At 40.6% G+C, this 20,607-nt stretch overlaps 1 protein-coding gene across 2 annotated transcripts; it reads right to left on the bottom strand.

The window, feature by feature from the left end:
- Window positions 1-2,332: 2,332 nt before the first annotated feature.
- Window positions 2,333-19,809, bottom strand: TXNRD3 (thioredoxin reductase 3). 2 transcript variants are annotated; one of them, XM_053953647.1, is made up of 16 exons: window positions 19,522-19,809; window positions 14,115-14,175; window positions 12,422-12,531; window positions 12,126-12,239; window positions 10,226-10,298; window positions 9,280-9,399; window positions 8,743-8,885; window positions 7,218-7,333; window positions 6,881-7,106; window positions 6,571-6,663; window positions 6,072-6,148; window positions 5,369-5,525; window positions 5,030-5,137; window positions 4,046-4,141; window positions 3,700-3,834; window positions 2,333-3,570 (listed from the first exon to the last, which is right to left on the bottom strand). In XM_053953647.1, the coding sequence occupies exons 1-16, from the start codon at window positions 19,792-19,794 to the stop codon at window positions 3,508-3,510; spliced, it is 1,965 nt and encodes a 654-aa protein (XP_053809622.1). In that variant the 5' UTR covers window positions 19,795-19,809; the 3' UTR covers window positions 2,333-3,507. The 2 variants fall into 2 exon arrangements, with proteins under 2 accessions (XP_053809622.1, XP_053809623.1); XM_053953648.1 differs by lacking the exon at window positions 2,333-3,570 and having other exon boundaries at window positions 3,744-3,834; window positions 5,030-5,094; window positions 19,522-19,680.
- Window positions 19,810-20,607: the final 798 nt, after the last annotated feature.

Below are 20,607 nucleotides of genomic sequence, written 5' to 3' on the forward strand. Positions count from 1 at the left end.
TACACACCACAGTACACACAGAACCCCTCAACTCCTGTATTTCAGAAAAGAGAAGAGTGCAGTAGTAATTTTTAACCAAATTAACTAAAGAAATAACACTTCTGTCCTCTCAGTGGTCAAACCCACAAAGCTGCTAAATGGTTGCAAAGCCCACAAATTTTCCTAGAAGTCTTTTAAGACAAATTTTTCTATTTAGAAACTAGAAGTCTTTAGATTTTCACCAGTATTACATTTAAACAGTACACATTTTAAGAATGGCAAATTATTTCAAGAAAAGCTAGTAAAAAAAAATACATGTCAAAACACCTCCAAACTTGGCTATCTCTACTTGAACCTCTAGATAAGTGTCACTTTTTTCTTTTCGATTCATATCCATCTGCTACAGACAATTTTACAGCTGATTTTGTTAATTTGAACATTTCTCCCCTTGCAGAGCAAGAACCACAAAGCACATGACATTCAATGGATCCACTACTATTTTTAGTTAAAATGCTTGATTCTTCCTTCCTCTGTTGTTCCCAACTCTTGTAAGGCACATCCAGGAATTTTTCCCTTGACAATATTCAGGGAAGTCTTGACAAGCACAGGATTTTAACATGTACTTTTAACTTCAGTTTAGAGCTAAGGAAAAAAACCAACCCTACTTTTCAATTTTGTGCCAGTATGAGATGTGCTGAAAAAGGGGAAACACTTCAGATCTTGGTCAAAAGGAGCTCCAAGGGGAACTGTGAGAATCAGAAGCTTTAAAACAGTTCAGTTACCCAGGAAAAGTATTTTGTGTCAAATTTTGACATTTCATGGCTTTTTAAATATTCAGCTCCCCTTTTGTCTCTTACTTGCCCCCACAGTTCTTGCACAGGCCAACTTTAGCTGCTTGTGTTACTCAAGACCAATTACAGTGCTTAAGATATAATTAAAATTCATTCTATGTGGAAAGTCATCTACTAATTTGATGATTGTCTCCAGTGTTTACAATAACTATAATCATAACCACTTCTGGACCTGAAATGGATAAATTTCACCAATAAGTAAAAAAACCACACAGCTCTGCTGCTCATCCACTGTTTCAAGAGCTCCAGTTGAGATACACAGTGCCATAATTATTAGTGATCTAGACAAGCACCTAAGCACAGATTCAGTCACAACTGAGCATTTTCAGCTACAGCTTATAAAAGCTTCCTGGTATTAGAGCATGAATAAATACTAGTGTTTTAAGAACACAGAACAGCTCTTCAGAATTTGTTCAACAACATTTATGACAACAGAAATGTAAACACCAATTTGCTGTTAATGTCACTGCTGGAGTGTCCTTACTACCCAAATTCAGGGTATTTATTTTCTTACTACAAGTCCCACTTCTCAGATCTTACCTTCTTCTCTAACATCTAGTGTCCACCTTAAAATTTTGGCTTTGATCTATGGCTTGTTGTCACAGCAAATTTTATTTTACACATGAGCCTATCTAAACACAAGTGACATGTTCACTTCCTCCAGCTATAAGCAACTTAATGTGTACTTTAACTGGAGAGTTGAAAGCTTTAAAGAATAATTGTGTGAAAGTTCTTGATGCCACCAACTCTGTGTATCACCTACAGCTGACAGCTGGGGCAAGCGTGACATACGGAACATCTGCAATTAGGACAGATATGCAAGTGGTAATTATTGACCAATTAACATGAACCTTCAAATCAAATCTCAATTTGAAATAAAACTCAATTAGTGCTTACTAATAGCAAATTCAGGAATTAGCACTCATTGACTTGGCTTCCTCCTTCACTTCCTCTCCAACACGGCTACACCAGGTAAACTTTGCTACTCCCAGTCAGTTTGTCATCATTTCTATGGGACCAGAAGGAGCTCCCCAGAAGTAACTCCTCTGCAGCAAAGCAGCCCCTGCAGCTCAGCAAGCATCTCCCCTGTCAAGTGAAGGTATTTTGCAGTGCTACTGAGCAAAACCCCAAAGTCTCCAAGAGTTACTAAACTTGAACACCAGCAAGATTTGCTGCTAACACTACCTAGATTCTACTGAGCATCTTTGAGCTGTGCTGCAGTTAAACAATACAAGGTATTCAGAATCTTCTGGGATATACAGAAATGCTGTAAAACTGTTGCTTCAAGTTTGAACTCACCTAAGTTCAATTCTGTATACCCGAAGAGAAGCACATTTGATCTCTTGAGCAAGCCCCCAGGGGTGACAAGACAACTTGTTTCTCCATGTAAAAGATTACAATATGCACAAATCCACAAGGATTTTAGTACTGCATGGGATACACAACATAACTGAAGCCCAGTAAAATCTCAGGCAACATAAACCATGAGGTCAGACATGACAGAGTGTTGTATGCATTGTTTATTGAACTTCAAATTCCACAGTAGGTCACAGATTAAATAGTTAAAAACTGGTTACTATCATACAATGTTCAGAACAGTCTTTCAAAACAGCTCTTTAGACAAAACCAAGAGCCAGATTCAAGCACAATTCCCCCAGGACAGAATGCTAGGGGTGGAAGGGAGCTTCAAAGTACTGACAGTACACAACACTATGCAAAGCACAGCAGGTCATTGCCCTGGGCAGCCACATGAATCAGAGCAGCTCTGATTCATGTACAACACCTTCTGCCTCCACAGGCACGCACCTACTGCATTAGTGGGACAGAGTTTGCTTCTCCAGGACTTCAGCATTCCACCTAACAGCACAGATATTATTCTGGGTTCTGTGAGGTTTTAAATTACAGAGCTGAAACCAGATTTAAGCAAACTGACATGGTCTCGCATTTACACTCTTTAGCCTTGACACACAAGACACATACAAATCAAATTTTTATTTTAAAGACATGATGTCGCAAGGTCAAAAAACTGTGAATGTGAACAACAGTGGTGTCTTCAGTTACTTACTCTGAAGTTTTAGACTGGTTGGGATGGGAGACTAGTGCTTGAACTGCACTGCTCAACACTGCATCCTATTTATGCCATCTTGCCTCAACTGAACATACAATTAAGTATAACAAAATGCATCAAAAAGATAAATCAGTCAACTGTAAACTGTTGGCAAGAATCACTCAATTATATATTTGTCTTCTATTTCAAGCATTTGTACAAGACACTGGAACTAGAAGCATTAGCTTTAATTTGTGCAATTTAAGATTTCCTTCAGGAGGAGTTAGTTCAGTCATCTGACTAGACAAGAACCTCCCAGCCTTGCCTGGCAGCCATCAGTTGTAGCTCACCTTACAAGAAGGTTCCGAGCAACAACGTCAAAAAAGCACCGCAGTGCTAATTGCAAGCAAAGTCAGGATTCACAGTCCAAGATTTCCCTGCTGCATTACTGCTCCCATGTGCAACACAACCCACGCTGAGGAAGCCTCTCGAAGGCATCACTGCCAGCTGCAGCACCTACAGCGGCACCGATGCAAACGCTTACACTGCTGCATAGCAGTTGGATGTACTGGAGCTTCCACAGGACCGAGAGTGCACAACATGGAAACATGTAAAACAGCAGGTTTAACCTCAGCAGCCCTTCTGAGTGATGTCCTGCCCAGATGATTTGGTAATATCCATTGTAGTGAACACCTGTAAGAGACCAAAAGAAGAGCTTATTTCCTGTTGCCTGCATCATCATCCACATGGCTACTGATCTCTTGGTAAAACTGTCTTCAAGAGCAGGTTTTAAATCAGGTTGTGCCTTCCCCCTTTTCTTACCTCTGCACAAGTAGGATGGATACCAATTGTTTCATCAAGTAATTCTTTGGTGAGACCACATTTGATTGCAGCAGCAAAACCTTGGGTAACTTCACCAGCATTGGGTCCAAGAACATGTAGTCCTATCACACGATTCTTTAGAAGAGATGAGAGAAAAATGAGTCAGTACCAGGCAAAGTTAGACAAAAGCTCTGGTGTGTAACTCCCACTACATTAAAAAATGTTATGCAAGCAGGTCAATAGCAGAGTCTTTAAGAAAAAAATTAACTACTTCAAATAAAGTAGCTCTGCAGTTCTTTCCATTTCAAGAATACCCTCAGCATATCCATTCCAGCTTGCTACTTACATTGTCCTGTTTATTGCAGATAATCTTTGCATAACAGGTATTGTTATCTCTGCCTGGCACTGTCCATTCAAGTGGCCAGAACAAAGTGTGATAAACCTGGGAGGAAACAAGAAAAAGAGCATTAGAATTTCATTTATTCAGTCAGGCACAATTCTACTTTTTAGTATCTTTATAAATAGGAGGTTTGACATTTAACCCATTATATTCTTGTCTACAACAAACGAGATGAGTAATTTTTTTCCACTCAGCCCACAGAGTCCATCCTCTAAAACTCAGCAGAGGAAGATTTGACTCAAACAATGTAGCTCTGATTTAAATACTTGATAAAAACAGCAACAGCTACAATACATATTTGTTGCAAATAAAACTTTCAGAAAGAGAAGTGCAAAATTAATATCCAGTTACTGTAAGTTTAAACCTACTATGCAAAACAGGTAAGAGCAGAAACTCAATAATGTCAAGTGATTTTGAAAGATGTAAGGAATTAAACACAAGGCATGCTAGCAGCTTCAACATAACTCCTCAGAGATGTGCAGAAGCCAGAAATTACCATAAATTGGGGAAGTTATCCCTAATACTCCTATAGACATCTGTTAAGGTCAGCAAAAAATAAATTCACAATTCAAGTACAGTGAACCAACAGAAAACAGTTCATCCCAGGAGTTTGGTACACTTCAGCAATAAAAGCCTTTAATTCACGACAGCAAAAAACACTCCCACAGCTCTGCAACCTAAGTCTGGCCTCCTGAAGTCAAATGCTTCTCTCAGCCACCTGCAAATAGTTATGCACAATTCTAATGGTATGAAGTCCAGTCCTGGGTTTCTGTGAGTCCAGTACCTTGCTGGCCGGATGAAAACACAGCCACAACAGTTCTATGTGTCTCAACTTCTAATCTTGTTAACACTATGCCTTGAGACTAAAGTAGCAAGGTCCAAGAAAAACACCCTCAAGCTACAAGTTACTTGCCTCTTGGGTGCTCTTACCTCCAAGTTTTGCTCTCCATATTCATCGATGGCTTTTTCTTCAGGATACCCACAGCTGCCATACTCTAAAGGGGTAAACACTGTTGTTGGTACATTGATATAGTCACACTAAAAATAAAAATAAAACATCATATTTAGACTATGCAAGTTCTATACACTACATAACAGAAAAAGTTACACAAGAACTTTTCTTCTTTTTTACAAAATACTCGCAGAGCCAATAGATAAGTGGATAAATTAACTCATGTTACTGCAGCTTTGAGGGAAAAGCATCTTGTTGAGATGCTTTAACTTCAACTTATTGAGAAATAAGTTGAAGTTGTCTGCTTATAGATTTACCTTTTTGGAACTACCCCCATACAGCCTTTGGGCCAGCAGTCTCCCTGCCTGAATGGCAACTGGAGTAAGCTCAAGCTTTCCATCCAAGATATCCCCAATCGCATAAACATAAGGCACATTGGTTTGTTCTTCATCATTTACAGGGACTTTCCCATTCCTTTAAAACAAACAGAAGACCACAGAATTCAGCATCACAACTTTCCTCAGATCTCTGCAAAAAAACAGGGGAGAAAATCTATTCTAACTACTGAGCTCATTTCAATAAATACCTTTATGCCTTTTTTACTTCAACTACAAACTCTTCAGAGCATCAATCACTTCCAACTCTGACAGACTGCTGAAGTCTGTATTCATTGGGCCAGTTCTGACATGAACGACAATGCGTGGCTGATGGCAGTCAAGCTACTCAGACATCTTTGGACTCACAATCTGTCACCTGATTATTATACAGCTCTGTGCTTTCAGCACAATGAGCAACTAGTACGTATCCACTCAGAATAGTTGTTTTACAAAGTACATACTGAAGAAATTAAGTTAATGGACAACTGTTCTCAAATTCAGAACAAAAAAGGTTTAAAAGGTTTGCATAATTGCCATCTATAAGAGTGGGAATTAAAAGACCATCAGCATCATGAGCTATTTTTACAGAGGTAAAAAAAAAATCCTTGCATTCAGTGGTTTGAGGGAGTTCAGCAATACTCACTTCTCATTGATTTTGACACCGATTGTCTGTAAACCAATATTCCTGGTACATGCATCACGACCAATGGCTATCAAAACCTAAAAAAAACCCAAAATTAAATGCAATAACTTTATGCAAGAGAAGTATAACATACTTGATTTCCCTTGGTCTTTCAGTGAAGAAACTGAAGCCTATGAATAAAATTACTTCCAAATTGTTTTTTCCAACATTTGAGAGAGCCACCAACAACTCTCTCCCGTGTACAACTTGTTTTAGAGATGCAACAAACAGAAAAGCCAAAACAAAAACAGAAGCAACAACACATTTTAAATTAATTAAACTCCAGGCTGACAGGGCTCAACTAAAGACAAATACTGAATTTCCCCCTTTTTTTTTTCTGCCAGTACATTACATGAACAACTTTTTAAGGAGGAGTTCTCTTCAAGTTGTTCAAGAGAAAGTATTTCAATAATTTTCATGTGCATCTATAGCCATTTATTTCAAATCCAGAAATTCTTACAGTGTTATATTCTTCTTCAAGGATTTCCGGCCCCTCAGTAGACTTTGCTGTCACTTTCAGTCTTCCTGGCATTCCTTGCTCCAGCTGCTCAACCTGTGCAAATTTTTGTAAGCTTAGAATGACCTGAAACAGCAGAGCTCACTTCCATTGTCATTCAAGCCTTGACCTGCTAATCTATCATTCAGCAGTAAAAAAAGCTCAATCTCATAAAACATTTATTTCTGCACAGAGCCAAAGCCTTCCCAGACAACACCTTCATTTTACATGTGCTGTTTAAAGTAATGATGTGTTAAGAAAAGAAAGCACTTGCCTGAACAGGTACAAACTTCCTGATGAACTTCACACCGTGTGTTTCCATGTAGGCACCGACTTTTTCTGCCATTTCTTGGTCAAAACCCCGCAGAAGAATGGAACGCACCATCACGGTGACATCCAGACCCAGGCCAGCCAGAAACCCTGCACACTCCAGAGCCACGTAGGAAGCACCCACAACCAGAGTCTTGCCAGGGCAGTAAGGCAGGGAGAAGAGGTCATCACTGAAAAGAGAAGAAGTCTAACTAAGTTACAAAGTCCTTCCAACACAAGCTTGTTTGTCTTGGCAAACGCTAGAGCAGACAAGTTCAGTAATTTGTGCCTTTTTATCTCACCTGGTAATGCAGAATTCTTTATCTCCAGGGATACCCAGGTATCTTGGCCTTTCTCCTGTAGCCAGCACGAAAGTCTCTGCTGTGTGATAAGTTACTTGTCCCTTCCTGTTAGTTGCCTGGTGATAAAGACATAATTAAGACAGACATTTTCATCTGCTTTAAGATAAAAATTATGTAATCCTTTCCTTAATTATTGTAGATACGTTTAAAAATCAAGAATACGCAATTTGAAACAAGAACAAACACATTCAGAGATGCCACACAGGTCACTGAAGAACAACAGGTTTAAACAACTGACTATCAGGCTTCTCTTCCATTAGAGGACTTAAAATCACATATTCTTTGAATCCTGCCCATTTTAACTACTAAGTTACATTGGATTATTCATAACAACTTGACTTCCAAGTTATAAAAAGCCACAACAGATTAAGACAACCCTTTTATCCCCACAATAAAAGGCCAACATAATGCAAGAGACAGCATAAAATGAATTAATTCTTCAGCTAATGTAAAAAAAAAGTAATTTAGAAAAAAAAAAAAGGTAACTAGTTACATGATTTCAGTTCAGAGGGCCCAAGGACCCAACCTTGCATGAATTCTAACTAATTTGAACTCTAGAGACCCTTGATCTTTGGAAATTTCATCTTGCCAATGCATCTCTCTCAGAATTGGACCTTCATTCTTGCTCTTTGTTAGTTTACCATCACAGATGAAGGGAAACATTTTCCCCATCAAGTCAACAGGTAATTTAGGTTGGAAAGGACCTCAGGAGGTCATCTAGTCCAGCCTCCTGCTGGGAAGTCTCTCTGTTTTACTTCATTTATTGATTAAGGACACTTAAGTGGCTTGGACACTTGAATAGGTGGTACACAAGGTATATTGAATTTACTATTATCTTTCAGTGCCGAGTTCTTGGTTTAAAACACAAGTAGTTCAGTCTTGATACTGCAAACAGACAATTACACCTACTGAGTGCAACAGTTGCCTTCAATCTGCACTTCCAGGTTAACCTTGCTTCAGTACGCTCACCTATAGCAAGATTGGCAGAACAAGCTTTGTCTTGCAAAACTGACACTTTAATTTGTATGCTGATAAGTACAAGGTTTTAGCAGAGCTCTTATGAAAGTGCTTAATCTAAATTTAATATCAATAGTTTTTATGCTTTAGTATGGGGATTTTCCAAGTTGCAAAATCACACAGCTAAACCTTCCTTTCTTTTCCCCCCTACTCACTCAGGCTGCTGAAATCAGTCATGAAGGTAGAAACTGAGACCATCTTCCTCTATTCTTACAAGACACAGGTTTACACATATCCACATCTCTCTTACAGGACTAGGTTTGCAAACACCATGGCAGGTACAAAAGTATAATAATTATTTTAATCGGTAACTTCACAAATGAGTTATTAACTTCAATTGACCTAACTTGGCAATGTTAAGATGAAGCCTTTTTGGTGTTGAATTTTATAAGGCACTTCTAGAACATGCGTTTCCCTCCCAACTAAGTACTTTAAATGCAGAGCATACCTTAATTTTGTGTGGTTCCACGAATTCTCCATAAGAATTGAGGTATGTCACAGACTTCTCTCTCAAAGACACTCGATAGCCCCAGTTTAAAGAACCAATGTAGTTCTGAATTGCTTCTACCATGGTCTCCCAGTTGTGTTTAACTGAAACAAGACATTAATTTCATATTTAAGGAAATAAAAGTGAAATGTGCCCCTTAAGAAAAAAGTAACTTATTCATTGTACATCATGCTAAGAAAACATCATTATCAGTAATGACAATACATATTGTCTTGTTTTACTATGTTAATATTTATGTGACCTGAACTAAGCCCATTCTAGAAGTTCTAGCATTTATTTCAGTTAATATTGGGAACAAAACACAATTAACTTTCAATCCCAAAGGTTTCTATGACTGAAGAAGGAGGACACCTTCTGATTCACCTAAAAAGAAGTACTGAACTCTGCCTCTAATTTATTAAGTCCAAATACAAGAACAGTCTCAAGTTCAGCATCTCATCTGTACAGTCTTAGTCTTCCCTCTGTGGTCTTACCAACCTTGTTCTTCATACTGCCACCCATACTTCCTTGAATCTTGGAGTGCCTGACCCAGAAGTGCTGCTTGATGCATCAGCTTCTTAGGAATGCAACCTACATTTACACATGTGCCACCAAGTCCTAAGATGGAAAGAATCACATTATTGCTTCGATGAACGGGATTTATGGTTTCACTACCACATACTTTGTATAATCACTCAGGGAGGTTTGCTATAGTCACACCAGTTACATGAAATTTCTCTTGAAAAGGACATTTTAAAATACAATGAACACACTAAGCTTGTAATCAGTTTAAGACCCAAGATAGGTACAGCATGTCAAACATAGAGCCCAGTTACTTACTCCACAAGGCTTCAGATTTTAGTCAGGTTGTCAAGTAAGTAAGGCAAAAAGCCCAGAGTTTCTACAATTTAGTATCATCTATTATGTGGTATTTTAAATATGCTTGTGTTTGAAATACTAGCTACAATAGCACATTCATTCTTTGACTCAATAGAAGTTTCACACTAATTCTCAGCTGCCAGTACCACTAATGAGGTCAGCCAGCAGCTGTCCTTAATTAGGAAAAGGTGAGACATACACAGCCAAGGAGTCACTGTTCTATAGGGAGACTATCAGCTGTCTACCATATAGAACTGGATGAACTAAAAGGCAAAATATCCCCACAAACATTAGAATGTGAACATGCACGCACACGCTACCCACACACAGTCTGAAAGTGATCAAAGCTAGAAAAACTTTTGACAGAAAACAGAGTTAGCAATGCTCAGAAATAACCATCCAGAAAAGCAGCAGGCATGCCAGGCAAATAATTCTTGTTATCTGTGTACCAGAATGAGAGGAATTTAGCCTCATTTCCTAAGAGCACAAATCCATAATATGTAACTTCTCAGTATGTATCACTGGTATTCAAACATCATCAAATACAAGATTAAAAAAGCTTTACCCCATGAGGTTCCAAGAGGTGTTGGAACAACATAATCTAATACCATTACTTTCTTTCCCAAGGCAGCAGCTTCCTATAAAAGATGGAGAAGATCAGTCAGTATTACTGAACCAAGCAAGCCTGTCCACTCATTTATGGTCATGATACATTTAGCACTAATAGAAGGTTTCTTTACTACCTTCGCTAGTTAGTCATTATCATACATGGATCTATCTCCTTCCCTAGACAAAAATTGAAATCCCTCAAGAACTGACTTTTTTCCAAACTTTGAATGTCTCCTTGTATGTTCAATGCTGCATCCAGATCGTCCTATGCTGTCAAAAGCCATAATCTGCAAAAGGTATGAGATGGGCTCAGCAGCCTAGGATTCTCTTCTACCTCACCTAAAGAAATACTTATGCTGCTAGCTCTCCTTTTCTTTCAGAAGGACAGAACTGACTTGGCATGTTCATCCATGGAAAAGAAGGTGACACACTGGAGACATTCCAATGGAGCACCACCATGATGTTCAAGGGGCTGGAGCACACCCCGTATAAGAAGACCAAGAGAATTTGACACATTCAACCTGGAGAACAACTGAATTTGGAGGGGACACAAGAGCAACTTCCCAGTATCTATGAGAAGTACACTAAGCTGACTGTGCCAGGCTCTCCACAGTGGCCAAGTAGCAAAGGGACAAAAGACAATGGCTTTAAGTTGAAACAAGAGACTCAGACTGGATATAAGGAACTTTCACGCCACGAGGACAATCAAACAGGTTTCCCAGAAAGGCTGTGCCATCTCCACCCCGGCTTATTTCAGATGAATGAGTTCCTGCACAATCCTGTGTGACTTCACAGTTGACCTTGCTTGGAGCAAGGAGCTTACATTAGATATTCTTCTCATGTCCATTCCAACCTGAATAAACCTATTCCTACATCCAAGGAATTACCAGGTATACATTGTTTCATTTTTCAAGCACTCCAATCTTGAGCACTCAAGGTGCCTCAAATCTGTCTGGAACTCCTGCACATCAACTGCAATCCTGGCTCAAACAAGGTTTAGCTGCTGTCTTATATTTTGTGAATACTACTCTGAACAATTTGGCAATTACCACCAAGTTTACAACTGATGTCCCAGAAGGTACTGTAAGGAAAGATCTGAACGTTCTGAAAATACAAAATTGGTCAACTGAAGAACTCCACTGTCAGCCTCTCCTGCCTGCTTTGTATTTTCTAATGAAGGTTGCATGCTTGGCTGTACAGTTCTGCAATTGTCAAGGCTGTCAAGAAGAGCCTCACCCTGCCCAAGACAAACTGACAGTTTAGAACCTGGCTGAGAGTTGGGAGTGTGTGTCCAAATCCCTTGGGTAGCAGAGAAAACTAAATCTGGACCTTAGGTCCTGAAACACTCTGAACAACAGCTAATTGTGTAAGGGCTACACAATCTCAGTTTCCCTTTCTGAGAAAGCACCTAAAAAGGGAACTAAAGAGTGAAGCAGCTCCTTGAAGGGAACTAAAATTAAGTGCTGGGAGCACTTAATTTTAGATGACTGGGGATACTGAATCCTAAACTGTCAAAAGGTTTAAAGAGCAGCCCTTAGGTTTTCTAGATTACTGTTTGGAAGCACCTTTGTATTACACATGCAGAAGAGATAGTTAAAAACATTTGGTTCCACCCTCAGCCAGAAAATTAAAACCTATTATTAGGATAAAGAGCTGAATAGACATTGGCTAGAAACTGGTCCCTTTATCCCCTGAGTAAGCACATTGCTAGACCACTATTGGTTCATTAATTAAAAAGTTGAACAGTAATACTCATCAAAATATAGACTGTTTTATACCAACATAATTAATAGAGAGATTAACTTTTGAATAAGTCTTACATACCACTGTTCTTTAATGTCATTTTCACATCCTACCTTAGAACATGCAAGTCCACCTGAGCCACCACCAATAATAATGAGATCATATTCATAGGGCTCTGTAATTTGGTTGTCGCCAAGGAGTTTCTGCAGTGATCCATCCTTATAAGCCTGGGAGAGAAAAAGAAAAAAATAATCAAATAAGCACACATGTTTCTGAGCAAACAACTGATAACACTGCCTCCTCTGACCAACGTCACCCGGTCAACTGTGTCACACAAACTTTAACTACGATCAAACAGCAAATTCACTCAGTCTTGTCTACCTCCAGCTGATTTTTACAGCCAAGTTACCTGATAGGTTGCATCACAGCCGCCAATGTGAGTTCCATTCACAAATACATTAGGCACTGTCCTCTGGTTGGTCAGCTCTGCCAATACTTGCTGAATACTGGCTCCATCATCTAAGAATAAAAGAAATGTGTACATTATAAACAGATTTCAGGAAGAGAGATTTTAGAACAACCTGAAGTATTAAAGGTTTGGACAGTGATACACTGTAGGCCTGCCAAGACAACAATTTTATTATCAACATTCCATTTGCAGGTTTCCTGGACATAAGCAAGTCTTCAGAAACTACTTCTCAAAGGAGAATGCTTAAATACAGAAATTAAATTGGTATTTCAAGCCACAATTCTACAGAATGGAGTGATGCTGAAGTAGTAAGAGTTTAGTTCTTCTATTTCAAGGATTTTTATATCTTACAGTGTCACATCTGTAACTATACACTACATAAAAATTCTTTTCCAGCTATCACAGAAGATGACACAGACACCTTTTCTTTCATGATAACTGTCTTATTTTGGAGTATGTTCTGCGCACAGACACATAATTTTGCCCAGCAGCTTTGTATTATGAGATGATGGGTAAGGGAAGTATGAACATGCTTTTCTACTTACCCTAAAGCTACCTTCCTCCTTTTTCTACCCACCACACTGTCAAAAACTTTCTAGTTTTAAAATTATCATTGCTTGACCTGACCTGTCAGCTGAATCATCAGCACCTACACACAAGCTCAATTTGGATCATTCAGCAGTAAATGTGGGAATGGGAATTTACAGTAATTACTTTGACTAAAATCTTTTTATTCCAAGATTGTATCTATTTAGTATCACTAATCTGAGCAACTGCAAGGGAAATATTATTAATTAGAAGTAATTCCAGGAAAAAAAGGCTGTGCATTGTACTTTACATATCTTGGGCTATAATTAATTCACAGTATGACAACTTGAATAAGAAGCAAAAGTAACTAAGAAGAGATTAATAAATAGCTACATTTCTCCCAAACATTGCTTAGGCAAAAATAAAAACTTTAAAAAGGCATTAGAACTTTAAAAAAAGGACTGGAAATTTAAATTTTATACAGAAAAAAATAAGACACTCAACAGCTTACCAAAAGTGCATTTAAGAGCTCAGTAAGAACCATATAAGAAACTATTTGTTCCTAAAACTACATTAAAAGCTATGTGCATTATGTCCATAAACACATAAGGCACTGCACAGGTCCCAAAACTAAAGCAGCTTGGGCTTTAAGGAAAAAAAACCAACTTGAAACTAACAGCAGCCAAGTTGCTGGAATTTACCCTTCCTTCCAGTGACTCAGCACCTTTCTCAAAGAAGGTCACCAATATACCAAGTCAAATATTAACAACTCATCTGAAGCCACAAGACAACCAGGAGCAGGAAAAAAATGACAGATTTTCCCCCCAAAAGTCATAGCTACTTGGAAAGAAATTAGATCTCACATTCTCCATCACCTGATGGTTTTTACAGTCAAAGCCTTCAGTAATACTAAAAACATATCCTGTATAAAATCCACATTGAAGTCTAATTGCCTTTATTTCTGCATACATTAAAATGTATTTACTTGTTTCACATGTCCCTCAAATAGTTCAAGTCAGTTTAAGGAATCATGCAGCTTAAGGAATCACTCATTTTTAGTTACATTAAGCAGCAGCATGTGATACATTTTTTTTCTCCTACTCACCAATTACATCCAGTTCCAGAGCATAGTACTCCACATGCAAGGAGCTGAAGAGTTCCTTCACCTGCAACAGGAACAGACACCATGGCAGTGCAAAGGTTTCTCAGCTCGGGGTAAAACTTCCCTGCTGGACACACACAGGAGACCTCTAAGGCTCAGTTACTGTGCTCTGAGGCACAGGCTCCACACAGCTTTGGCACTTCTATGTTTTGCATGTTCCTTAAAGCCATTTAACCTTCCAATACAAGTCCCATTACCTTAAGAAAAAGCCTCTAGATACAATTTGCTTAGCTGCTGACTTCTCCACCCATGACATACCAAAAGCCATGGAAGTGACTGCCATATAAAAAAACAAAGAAGAGAGATAAAGCAGCAGCAAGATTCCTTGGTAATACTAAGGAAAATAAAAAAAAAAAAACAAACAAGAAAAGAAAAAAGGGAGTAGAGGATAATAAGCAAAACAAAATGCTATCAAGGAAATAAAAAAAAGCTGCAGAAGGAAGGAATACGTTCCAAATACTCAGCACTCAGCTGGAAGTTTTATTAACCTCGGTTCTGGATGGACAAAGTGTACCATTACCTGCTTCAAATCAGGCAGCCTTTTAGAAACAAGATTCCTACAGTATCATGTTTTGTGAAGTTAGCATGTGAAAACAGCTTTAGCAAGAGTCACTGAATGCCTGTGGGATGGACTCACTTGCCAGCATGGAGTCTGAACATTTTTCAACCAGCTTTCTGACGAACTCCAAATTTATTGACAGAGCTTCACTAAGAGTATGTTGAGTCCCATCTTGTAAGTTTAAAGATGTCTAACACATGAGGAATAAAATGTTTTTAATATTGCTGTGATTCACACTGTTACTATGCTGAATACTGAGTATTCCAGTGTTTTCTGATAAAGTTACAGCTTTATGCAGACAAACAAGAAGATTTTGTATCCTGTACCAACTACAAATTAAGTTTGTTAACACATCATGTATCAACCGTAGCACTTTAAAAACTGTGCCTCTGTAACTGATTATATTGAGTCTACAGTTCTACAGTTTTAAAATAGTGGAAGTTCCAAGGGACCTTTTCAGGCCATCTGCATGAACTCCCTACTCAAAGCAGAGCCAAATATGAAGGCTGATGACATTGCTCAAGCACTGTCCTCTGATTTGGAGCATCAAAAAGAGCAGAGACACCAGAACTTCCATGGGCTGGCTCAACATTTGACCATCCTCACAGTAAAGAATTTCCATTTTATCCCATTGGAGTGTCTGCCATTGCAACTCGTGTTTGTTGGTTCTTCTCCTTTCACTCAGCATCTTGAATAACAGTCTGATTGTCTATCCACTTGTCAGCTGAAGGCAGCAACTAAAACCCCTGGTCAGCCGTATCAAGGTTCAACAAACTGAACTCCTCCTTCACACATTCAGTGTGTGTGATATTCCAGTCCTCTAACTATCTAGAGGATCCTTGAAATTTTTTGTCCTAAGCTCACCATTACCTCCAGGCTCGCTTCCTGGAATAATTCCAGCTACAGGCAGGATGAAAGGGAAACAGCAGTGGAACCACTGCAGACCTCCTGCTCTGCATCTGCTGTTACAAATCCCAAAGTAAATGCCATACAGGATCCAAAAAGCAAAGCTTAAAGTGATTGCTACTAGGAAGTGCTAAGAATGCAGAGGCAAATCCAAAAATTAGCTGCTTGGCTGCTGGTTTAGTTTGCAGCAAAGCAGCAGAATAACAGGCAAGAGTTCATTAGTTTTTGTTTTCTTTTTTAAAAAACTCTGCCAAAACATTGCAACAGCAGTGGGCAGGAGGGAAGACAGGACAGAACATTACTAAACCAAGAAAGGTTACACTCAAGAAAGGAAAGATTTAAGGCATTTAGACCACCTTTATTCTCTACTGAAGGTACTCAGTAGAGAGGGGAAAAAAATCAGATGAATGCCAGCATCCTAATTAGAGGTAACTATTGCACTTTACACTTAAGAACAAATCATACTTGTGTTGTGCTAATGAAACTGAAGGAAGGATCATAGCAAGCACATGAGCAGTTACAAAATCTTCAATGCAGGCAAGAGATAATAGATGACTTTGGTTTGGAGAAGGAAATGATTAGGAGGAGTAGAAAGATAACACACTAATCATGAGTAATATCAAGATAAGCTGAACAGGAAATGATTTCTCAGAAATACTCACTGGAGCATTCAGTAATAACTGCATTTACCAGAAAACAACTTTGAAATGAAAAGGAAGTAAATCTCCCTAGGGAAACTTATTGCTATCAGAAAACTTACTGCTATCTGGCATTGTAAAAGCCAAAATTAAAATGAGATCAAAGGAGTTATTAGACCAACTAATAAAAAAGAAAATCCACTGAAAACTTTGAACTCAATAAAACTAATACCGACTCAGGTCAAGAAATTCCTGTATTACATACACATCCCACTGGAAACTTCAGCAGTGCACTGGGAGATTTTCTTACACACATATAGCCCAAAGACAAAACTATAATTTCCCCAAAAGTCTGGGATGGGATACAAGGCTGCAGTCACTGATACAACCATTTACTTCCCTTTTCACCAATGCAATGGCCTCAATTACCTACTAAGTCCTTTTAGTTTTCACAAAAAGTGATGGACTAGAAACACTTCCAAATATTATTAAACAATAGATAATTCCTCTGAAACCAAGAAATTAGTCTAACTTTAGGAAATGCTTCCCAGAGATGCTTTCTGTCACTAGGGAAGCTAAGCAGGTTTAAGATAAGCTTCATATCATAAAATAATAATGGTATGTCCTAGGTCTGCTTTTTCAAATATCAGCTAATGCTCCCTAACAGCTACAACTGAATTGGCCAGAACCCCCTGAGGACAGAGAATGTTATCTGTAATGCTAAAAATCTATGTTTTCTTTATGCATTTCTATCTTATTATCTTTTCTGGATTCTAAGAAATTGAAGAAACAACCAAGTTGAATTATGACAAGGAAATAATTCTACCACCACCCCCTCTCCACCACTGCCCTGTTAAAGCAGTTGAACAACAAATGGCATTTGCAGAAGAACAACAGCACAATTGCCAAGTCATGCTATTAGCTAACCTGAATACAATCACCCACCTGATTCACTTAGGGAATTTATTTGCAGTTGTGTTTCTGAAGAAAAGTGCAATTTCGATTTTCTTCTAGCATGGCTACCTCCACTTGAAATAGAGAATTCTTTCCATCCCCAAATTAGGTACTTCCAGAGCATGAGCACTAAACATCTTCAATTAATCCTACCAAAAGCACACTGCTAACAACCATCCACAGTAAAAGACAATACAATGCACTATTCATATCTGTCTAAGAACTCAGAACTATGTGATTACAGTCTAAGTACTCAAGCTGTAACTACACTTCCAAATTATATTCACTTCATTAATTCTATAGACTTGATCAGCTAACAAGAATCCTGCATTAGCCATTGTTTTCCTATTCCTTTCACTAATTTCTAAGTCTTTAGTAAGAGGGATTGTTAATACCCTTAGTGTTACAGATATTCCTGTATTTTATCACTTGATGTCTCATGTGAGGCTTCCTTCTTCCATAAACTTTCTTCTTCTAATTCTTTGTCTGCAATCTATACCCCTTCTCTGCATTTTCTTTGTTATACTACCTTTCTGTTCTGTTCCAAGCAGGAAAATAAGCCAAGGAAATCTGCCTACCAGGCCAGTCACCTCTTTTTCCCCCAGCCCTAGCTATGACCTGTTTCTTCACAAAAATTCACGCAGTGTTCTTCAACTCCCTCTCCTAGAAAGGGCCATGACACTGAATCCTCCTACTCCCTATGTTCATTCTTCCCCTCTGCAAGACAATGAGGATAATATTCCTCATACCTGACTGCTGCTCTGAAGCAAGCAATCCACCTAATGGAGAAACTATGAACAAATGCAGGAAAGAACAATCTGGAATTTAATTACTGGACTACATCAAGTCTTTCCTCCCCTTCTTGTCTTAGTCTAGATCCTCTGCAACACCACAAACACAAGAAGGAAAAGGGCACAAGGTTTAAAAAGTTACAGTGCCATCATGTGATCTCAAACCCACTGAAATGAGTGCCATGAGCATCAGCATTTACAATCACAAGCACTAAAAGCACACAGGGCAATACTGACAGGCACGACTAAGTATTTCTCAATGGGCAACTCTGAAGTCCTCAAGAAATGATTTCTCCTCAGCAGAAGATAACACTTTTGTCAACTGGACTATACAGGAGCAAGACTCAAAACTTTGAGTAAGTTGTTAAGAAGGATTTGAGCTATGTACTATGCTTTACTATCTGCCAAAAGGTTCTTAGACAGAAGGCACTGATTTGGTTGATCCTCCCAAACACAGAAGTTTCCTTTCTCAAAACTTTAATAAAGTTGCAAGTGAGATACGATATATTCAGTTAAGTTTTGTGCAAGGGGGTCATAATATCTCTTCCCCCTGCAGAGTTCCCAGAACTAAACCTAACCCAGAAGTGAGAGTGAGGTTTCTGAGTATTTTCCTGGTTATCAGTTCTATTGAGGAACACCAGGACTTGATCCAACAGTTCCATTTACGTTCTTCCCCCATGGCCATATCAAATATGGTAGTGTGAGGTTTAAATAAAATTTCGTGACATACTTTTTGTAAGTATCCAAGAAACCCAAGGCCTACAAACTGTCAGGTCCTGTGTGGACTATGACCAGCATGTTGGTATCATAAAATTCTAATGAAGGCCCTGAGTTTTTTAATGAGTTTGGCTTACTAGTTATACCCAGCCTGTGACATTGATGTACAATTAGGGCTAAAAAGATATTTTTCTCTAAACATCACAATTAACCAAGAGTGCTTTTCTCTTCTTTTAAACACAAGCTGCGATGAGGATATGGAACTTACACACTTGCTACAGAGTCAACTTTCCTTAAATTTAGAAAGGGCAGAAAAGTTAGCTCATCCCTCCCGTGGAGAGAAGCTTTGTCCAAGGTGAACACCAATGTGGTACCCAAATTTCCAGCGAGAAAGGAACACAGACAGCAGCCTGAGCTTCGAGCAGCTGTAGAGCTGAGGAACAAGCACACTGTGCAGAACTCTCCACACATCCATCTCCCAGAGTGGCAAAGCGAAAGAGCTACCACGAACGCCAGGGATCTTCGCCTGGTTTCAAGCCCGGCAAGTGGTTTTCCAGTGCTGGCACGTGGTGCCGGAGCGGGATGGACACAGCGCCACTTCGGCACGCTCCAAACCCCGCAGGTGCCGCCGCGGCAGCAGCCGCCGCATCCCCACACCGCCTTCCCTCAGCCCCGCTCCCCTGCGCCCTGCCCGGGCCGAGCGGGGCAGGGTCGGCCCATGCATCCCTCGAGGGGAGGGCCCGCGGGGGACCGCGCCGAGCGGGCTCTCACCGCCGCCGCCTCACCTTGTTGCAGTAGGGGCAGTAGCTCTTGCTGAAGATCATGACGCGGTGGGAGGCGATGAGGGTCCGCACGCGGAGCTTCAGCCCGTCCCAGTCCGGGAGCCGGGTCTGTCCCGGCGGCGGCGGCATGGCGGCACCAACACCTTCCCCGCGGCGGCCGCGCTGACCCCCAGCCGCGCCCGCCCCTTCCGCAGCGGGCACCGTGACGAGCCGGGCCGATCTATTCGGAGGGAGCGGGGGGGGACAACATGCCAAGGAGGGCTCTCCGCCCTGCATTTCGGCCACAAGCACTATGAATCGCTATAAAATAATAACAAATCCTTTTATTCTACGGGTGAAAGTGCCAGTATTTGCCTAAAGACTGTGTAGAGAAAGACAAACTCGCGTTTTTAAAGCCTCCTCTCCCCTCTGCGAGGGGGTGTGAAGTGAGCCAACAGGAGGCCGGCCAGAGCGCGCATGAGCGGCGGGCGGGCGGTGGCGGGCGGGGCGCGGGGCGGTGCCGGGTGGCGCCGCCTCAGCGCCCGCCCGGCCGAGGCTGGGAGGGCGGACGGTGCTGGGCAGGGCGGGCGGAGCCGGGGGTGGCGTGGGGGTTGTTCGTTGCCCCATCGCGGATCGCCCGGCTCCGAGCCGGCGGCGATTGCCCCGGCCTGGAGCGACCGGCCCAAGTCCCGGGACGGCCGGGTTTGACCTGCCTCGGTGCCCTCTAAGTTAGCGCGAAGTATGCGGGAAAACCTGCTTGCCCCGTGTGCCTCCACCTGGCCCTTGGATCTCCTGCACAGGGAGCAGAACGGGTACAAGTGGAGCGTCTCCTGTAATAAAATGAATTATTAGCCAAGAGAGCAGAAAAAGTTTCGTTTTCTTACACATTGCGGGGTTAGAGAATGGGTATGCTGAAGCGTCTGGTACTGCTTATTACATACATCTGCGATGAGATGGACTACTCAATTCGCTCGAAGCCTGGTAATTGCCAGGGCTGGAGGGTGGAAGGGCCGTTGTCAGAGGCATGGCAAGAGCCCGTGTGAGGGCAGGGGGCAGGAGCAGCCCTGCGTGGGCAGTGCGGGTGGCGAGCCAAGGCCCCGAGAGCTCGGG

This window comes from Vidua chalybeata, chromosome 12 (assembly GCF_026979565.1).
Source record: "Vidua chalybeata isolate OUT-0048 chromosome 12, bVidCha1 merged haplotype, whole genome shotgun sequence".
Classification (NCBI taxonomy): domain Eukaryota; kingdom Metazoa; phylum Chordata; class Aves; order Passeriformes; family Viduidae; genus Vidua; species Vidua chalybeata.

Coding starts and splice junctions, on each gene's coding strand:
- TXNRD3 (XM_053953647.1), bottom strand. CDS start 19,794: ATGCAGGGCGGAGAGCCCTCCTTGGCATGTTGTCCCCCCCCGCTCCCT. Junction 9,400..10,225: donor ACCTCTTGGAACCTCATGGG/GTAAAGCTTTTT, acceptor TTTCCATCTTAG/GACTTGGTGGCACATGTGTA. Junction 4,142..5,029: donor ATGGAGAGCAAAACTTGGAG/GTAAGAGCACCC, acceptor GTTTCCTCCCAG/GTTTATCACACTTTGTTCTG.